The 7,020-nt window shown below is 44.7% G+C and overlaps 1 protein-coding gene across 1 annotated transcript; it reads left to right on the forward strand.

Moving 5' to 3' along the window:
* The first annotated feature begins 255 nt into the window (after positions 1 to 255).
* Positions 256 to 6,746, forward strand: LOC129813225 (uncharacterized). The gene is made up of 2 exons (XM_055865514.1): positions 256 to 4,794; positions 6,099 to 6,746. The coding sequence occupies exons 1-2, from the start codon at positions 1,312 to 1,314 to the stop codon at positions 6,234 to 6,236; spliced, it is 3,621 nt and encodes a 1,206-aa protein (XP_055721489.1). The 5' UTR covers positions 256 to 1,311; the 3' UTR covers positions 6,237 to 6,746.
* Positions 6,747 to 7,020: the final 274 nt, after the last annotated feature.

A 7,020-nucleotide genomic window follows, 5' to 3' on the forward strand; every position in this document is an offset into this window, starting at 1 on the left:
AGGTAGTTAATATGTAGACACTGGTATGGAGATAGTTAATATGTAGACACTGGTACGGAGGTAGTTAATATGTAGACACTGGTATGGAGGTAGTTAATATGTAGACACTGGTACGGAGGTAGTTAATATGTAGACACTGGTATGGAGGTAGTTAATATGTAGACACTGGTATGGAGATAGTTAATATGTAGACACTGGTATGGAGATAGTTAATATGTAGACACTGGTATGGTATGGAGATAGTTAATATGTAGTGTGACGACCCTCCCACTCTGTCTACCGTTTTCTCTCTCTCCTTGCTCTTGTTTCCCTATTAGGATGCCGGTGGGCGGAGTTGGGAGGGTCGTCAGCTACATGGGGAACACCTGGGCCCACTCTCCCAGGATAAAATCACCACTTCCCCATTCATCAAGGAGACTCTCTCCATACAGACACTTTGTTAGATTTTGTTGCGTTTGGTTGTGCTTTTTGGTTGTTTGTTTTAGCATCTTTCAACACCTTGCATTATCACATTCATCCATGCAAAACATTCACTTACACTACTGATTACTGATTACACACACCATTGTATATTATACATAGTTTCTTTATTTAATAAATATATATTTTGTTACTTTTTATCTCCACGTGTCTCCCTTTTGTTACGGGCTTTGAGCCGGTTCGTGACAAGTGGGGGCTCATCCGGGATCATTGAACGTATTGGTTTGGGAGAACGTGGAGGTACGTGTTTGGTTTACATATTTGGTTTGAGTTTGATAGGCCTAGTATTGGTTGCCTTTGTTGTTTGGTTTGTGTGCTGCGTTGGAGAGAGAGTATAATGGTTAGTTTCCAGGCCCTGCCCAGCCTGGAAACTCTTGTTCTACTTTCTGTTGGGACATCGGTCTGAGGAGGTGAGTAATCGGCTGTGTACCTCAGTGGGAGATTTGGTAGGGTAGTGGAATTTACTACCCGGAGCTATAGCCTTTTACCCCTGATAGGCTTAGTGACGTGTTTCATTTTTGGAATATGTTGGGCATGGTTAATGTTTGTTATTTTTGTGTGGTGTCTGTGGACTGAGCAGTTGTCTCGGGGGCACATCCGTGGCTTGGTGGAATCTGCCAGCGTGCTGGGGGGTTTATTACCTTGCCAGCGGGCTACAGTGCGTAAATACCCACCGCAAATCCGCACGAAGACTAGGGTTGAGTTATAGTAGGTTTTGGGGAAGCTCCTTATCTTCTCTCTCTTCTGTGGTGCTCAGGGTGATTGTCATTTCTTGAGTTGTGGTCTGGTGTGCTCAGCAGAGGGGAAGAGTGAGAATTTTTTTTTGTAACTATGGCGTCTTTTGTAGATGAGTTCATTCGCTTTCCATCAGAGGAATTGTTAGAATTAGGTACTAAAGAACAGCTGTTGAAAATCGCCGAATACTACAAGGTTGAAATTAGTGATAAACGTTTAAAGAATTCTATTAGGTTGATATTGAAGGCCAATCTGATGGAGAGTGGTGTTCTTGAAGTTACCACTGGGCCAGCCTCTGCTGAGGAGTCATCTCCCCGTAACGTTACAATGGCCATTCCATCGGTTAGTCCTAGTAGTCTTCTTTTTGAACAGCAGAAAGAACTGCTTCTGTTACAGCTGGAGCATGATCGTGAGAAGCTAAATCATGATCGTGTAAAGTATGAAAAGGAATTAGCATTTAAACAAGATATGGAGATGGCTAAAATCAAGTTGCAACAAGAACGGATAGAGTTGATTAGGGAAGGAAAGATTTCAGGGGAGAGTTTGTTCTGGGAAGGTGACCAAGAGTTACCTAGGGGTCGTTCCTCTTTTGGTCGTGCCCCGGACACATTTGATATTGTTGGGAACTTACGGTTATTGCCTCAGTTTAATGAAAAGGACCCTGAGACATTTTTTTTGTTGTTTGAGCGTGTTGCTGACGCTAGGAGTTGGCCTGATTCTGACCGCACCTTAATGTTGCAGTGTGTGCTGACTGGTAAAGCGCAGGAAGCATATTCAGCTCTTAGTGTACACGACAGTACCTGTTATGATAAGGTTAAAATGGCTGTGTTGCAGATTTATGAATTGGTCCCTGAGGCTTACCGCCAACGATTTAGAACTTTAAAAAGGGATGATCAACAGACTCATGTGGAGTTTGCGCGACAATTATCTGTACAGTTTAATCGCTGGTGTTCTGCCTCTGCAGTTGTGACTTTCCAAGGGCTGTGTGATCTGATTATGTTAGAGCAATTTAAGGACACAATCCCTGATCGCATTGCCACGTATATTAACGAACGAAAAGTAAAGAATGTCGTTGAAGCAGCGGTTTTGGCGGATGAGTATATGTTAACTCACAAAAGAGTCTATGCAGAGCCCCGTATGCGGAATGAGTGGGGGCGTTCGAATAGATTTGACCTTCGCTCACCGAAATACTTTGGTTCACGGGCAGAGTTTAATTCAACTAGGGTTGAGCCTGACTCCCGTGATAAAGCTGACTTTGGGCAAGGGTGTCACTACTGTCAAGGTTCAGGTCATTGGAAAAACGAATGTCCACTTCTCAGATCAAAGGGTGCTTACGCTAAATCTAAGCCTACCGCGTTAGCTGCGCCTGTTCTACATCAGTTCATTCATGACTCATTGCCTCAGGTCCAGGAGCATGTGAAAGTACATATTGATCCAGACTATTTACCTTTCATTACGGAAGGTTTTGTGTCTATGTTAGGAAGTAAGGAATTAGTGCCAGTAAAGATCTTGAGAGACACAGGTGCCTCCGAATCGTTTGTGTTGGAGTCTGTGTTACCCTTTTCAGCTGAGACTGATTCGGGAAATAGTGTTCTAATTAGGGGAATAGGTCTGAACACTCTTTCAGTTCCATTACATAAAATGATGTTGGATTGTGGGCTGGTAAAAGGTGAGGTTGTTGTGGGGGTGCGTCCTTCGTTGCCTATTGAGGGTATCGACGTTATTCTTGGGAATAACTTGGCAGGTGAGCGTGTGTGGCCTGTCGCGTTTCCATCTCTAGTGGTTTCCACAAAGCCGTCAGTTGTTGAGATTCCTGATGAGAGTGTACAGAGCTTCCCAGAGGTGTTCAGTGCGTGTGCAGTGACGCGTTCTATGAGCCGTGGCGAACTGGTCACTGTGCCGACTAATGAGAAGTATGCCACTGCTTTCCCTGTTATTCCGTTATCTGTTACCCGCTCAGATCTAATCAATGCGCAACGGACTGACTCCACATTAGACGAGTTGCGTGACCAAATTGTGCCTGTGGAACAGTTGGGAGATGTCGCCCATGGTTATTTTCTCCAGGAGGATGTCCTGATGAGAAAGTGGGTGTCTCATGGTAGTTGTTTTCTAGGGGAGGCGATTAGTCAGGTTGTGGTACCAGTAAAACTTCGTGAGTTGGTGTTGACAACTTCTCACAATGATGTTGCTGGACATATGGGTGTAGGGAAAACATACCATCGCATATTAAGACATTTCTTTTGGCCTAGATTAAAGAGGGATGTTTCTGATTTCATCAAAACTTGTCACACCTGTCAATTAACTGGGAAACCTAATCAAGCTATTAAGCCGGTACCACTGTTTCCTATTCCTGTACTCAGCCAACCTTTTGAGTATCTGATTATTGACTGTGTGGGTCCTTTGCCTCGTTCTAAAAAGGGTAGTAGTTACCTGTTCACTGTGATGTGTCAGACCACAAGGTTTCCAGCAGCCTATCCTCTCCGGTCTATCACGACTAAGTCTGTGTTAAAAGCTTTGACTCAGTTTCTGTCACTGTTTGGAATACCTAAGGTCATTCAGAGTGATCAAGGGTCTAATTTCACCTCTAAACTGTTTGGTCAGGTTCTCCAACAGCTCCATATTAAGCACAATCTGGCTAGCGCCTATCACGCGCAAAGTCAAGGAGCACTAGAACGTTTCCATCAAACACTTAAGTCTTTGTTGAGAAGTTATTGTACTGAGATGGATAAGGATTGGGAGGAGGGGTTGCCTTGGTTATTGTTAGCCGCTAGGGAGGTTTCACAGGAGAGCACCGGTTTTAGTCCAAATGACCTTGTGTTTGGACATAGGGTGCGTGGACTTCTATCTGTTCTTCAGGATGACTGGAAGTCTCACGAGCCTCCTCAGTCTTTGTTATCATATGTGTGTGATTTCCGGCGCCGCTTGTATGCCGCTGGCGAAATGGCTAAAGAGAAGCTATCATCTTCACAGGAGAGGATGAAAGGCATATTTGATCGCCGAACTGAGCCACGTCACTTTAGTCCAGGTGACCAGGTTCTTGCTCTGCTGCCAATTGTTGGTTCTCCTTTTGAAGCCAAGTTTCAAGGTCCATATACAGTGGTGCGCAAGTACACTGAGCAAAATTATCTAGTTGCCACTCCAGAACGGAGGAAAGCACACCAGCTGTGCCATGTAAATTTGTTAAAACCCTATTATGCACGTTCCTCAGAGACTGAACAGTGGGAATCTATAGAGGACGGTAAACCTGTTCTGTTGGCTGAAACCGTTATTCCCTTGGATTCTTCTCAGGATAGGTCTACGAATGAGGAGGAAGATGTTCTTGGTCCCGACGATTGCATACTGCAGGGTAGATTGAAAAATTCAGAGACACTGGATAATTTGGGCAGCATTCTCACTCATCTACCCGTTGATAGGCGGGAAGAGATGGTTGGTCTGATTCTGAGATTTCCAGGTTTGTTTTCTGATACACCTACACGTACAAACTTGATAGAACATGATATTGACGTTGGAGATGCTGACCCCATTCGTCAGCGGTTCTATAGAGTTTCTTTAGAGAAAATGCATTGTCTGGATGCTGAGGTCAGATACATGCTGGAGAGTAAGATAGCAGAGCCTTCTTTCTCCAGTTGGGCTTCTCCCTGTATCTTGGTCAGAAAACCAGATGGAACAAACAGATTTTGTACGGACTACCGTAAGGTCAACAGTGTCACTAAGCCAGATTCATTTCCTCTTCCTCGGATGGAGGACTGCGTTGATCAAGTCGGGGCAGCTAGATTTGTGAGTAAATTTGACCTGTTAAAGGGCTATTGGCAGGTGCCACTGACGAGTAGGGCACGTGAAATCTCTGCCTTTATTACACCCTCTGGTCTGTACTCGTATTTGGTTATGAGTTTCGGACTGCGTAATGCACCTGCCACTTTTCAGCGACTTATGAACAGGGTTATCGCTGGTCTGACAGGGTGTGCTGTTTATCTGGACGATGTAGTGATATATGCAGATACATGGGAGGAACATCTGTCCCGTATTCAAGCCTTATTCGAACGCCTGGCTGCAGGTCACCTCACGATCAATCTGGCTAAATGTGAGTTTGCTCAGGCGACTGTTACATACCTTGGAAAGGTGGTTGGGCAGGGGGAAGTGCGTCCTGTTCGAGCTAAAGTGGTAGCTATTGATGCGTTTCCTCCACCAACTACTAAAAAGGAACTGATGCGTTTCTTGGGCATGATTGGTTATTACCGTGGATTTTGTAATAACTTCTCTACTGTGGTCGCTCCATTGACAGATATGCTGAAAGCAAAGGCTGTTTACATTTGGTCTTCTCGTTGTCAACACGCTTTCGAAGATGCAAAGAGGTTGCTTACCTCAACTCCGGTGCTGGCTGCTCCTCGCGTGGAATTGTCATTTACCTTGAAGGTGGATGCTAGTCATGTGGGGGCAGGGGCAGTTTTGCTGCAGGCAGATGTGTCTGGGGTTGAGAGACCTGTCAGTTTCTTTTCGAAAAAGTTTAACCATTATCAGTTAAACTACTCGGTTATTGAAAAAGAAGCGTTAGCACTCATCTGGGCGCTGCAACACTTTGAGGTCTATGTCGGGTCGGGAGTAGTACCTATTACGGTCTACACTGACCATAACCCTCTCACCTTTTTGAAGTCCATGATGTGTCCTAATCAGAGGATAATGAGATGGTGTTTATTTTTACAATCATTCCATCTCGATGTGCAGCACATTCGGGGAACGGATAACGTGATTGCTGATGCGCTCTCTCGTGCGCCCTGTTCCTGAATGGTTGTATTGTCTGGTTCTGTCTTTACTGTCTGTTCCCTCCTGGTCTTTTATTCTTCTTTCCTCTTAAATGTTGCTTCCTATGCACTAAGGTTGCTGAGGTCTGGGGAGTCTGTCCTCTTAAATGTTGCTTCCTATGCACTAAGGTTGCTGAGGTCTGGGGAGTCTTTCCTCTTAATTGTTGCTTCCTATGCACTAAGGTTGCTGAGGTCTGGGGATTCTTCTTTCCTCTTAAATAGTGCTTCCCGTGCGCAAAGGTTGCTGAGGTCTGAGGAGGTTGGCTGGGGTAAATTGGAAGTGTGCACGGACGCAAGTGCTGTGTCAGTTGGGACGCAGAGGTCGGTATGTTGTTCCGGGGTCCTTGTTGGTCCCCGGTTTTATGGGGGGGAATGTGACGACCCTCCCACTCTGTCTACCGTTTTCTCTCTCTCCTTGCTCTTGTTTCCCTATTAGGATGCCGGTGGGCGGAGTTGGGAGGGTCGTCAGCTACATGGGGAACACCTGGGCCCACTCTCCCAGGATAAAATCACCACTTCCCCATTCATCAAGGAGACTCTCTCCATACAGACACTTTGTTAGATTTTGTTGCGTTTGGTTGTGCTTTTTGGTTGTTTGTTTTAGCATCTTTCAACACCTTGCATTATCACATTCATCCATGCAAAACATTCACTTACACTACTGATTACTGATTACACACACCATTGTATATTATACATAGTTTCTTTATTTAATAAATATATATTTTGTTACTTTTTATCTCCACGTGTCTCCCTTTTGTTACGGGCTTTGAGCCGGTTCGTGACAGTAGACACTGGTATGGTATGGAGATAGTTAATATGTAGACACTGGTATGGAGATGGGGGTAGTTAATATGTAGACACTGGTATGGAGATAGTTAATATGTAGACACTGGTATGGAGGTAGTTAATATGTAGACACTGGTATGGAGGTAGTTAATATGTAGACACTGGTATGGAGGTAGTTAATATGTAGACACTGGTATGGAGGTAGTTAATATGTAGA

This window comes from Salvelinus fontinalis, chromosome 16 (genome assembly GCF_029448725.1).
Source record: "Salvelinus fontinalis isolate EN_2023a chromosome 16, ASM2944872v1, whole genome shotgun sequence".
NCBI classification, from domain to species: Eukaryota; Metazoa; Chordata; class Actinopteri; order Salmoniformes; family Salmonidae; genus Salvelinus; species Salvelinus fontinalis.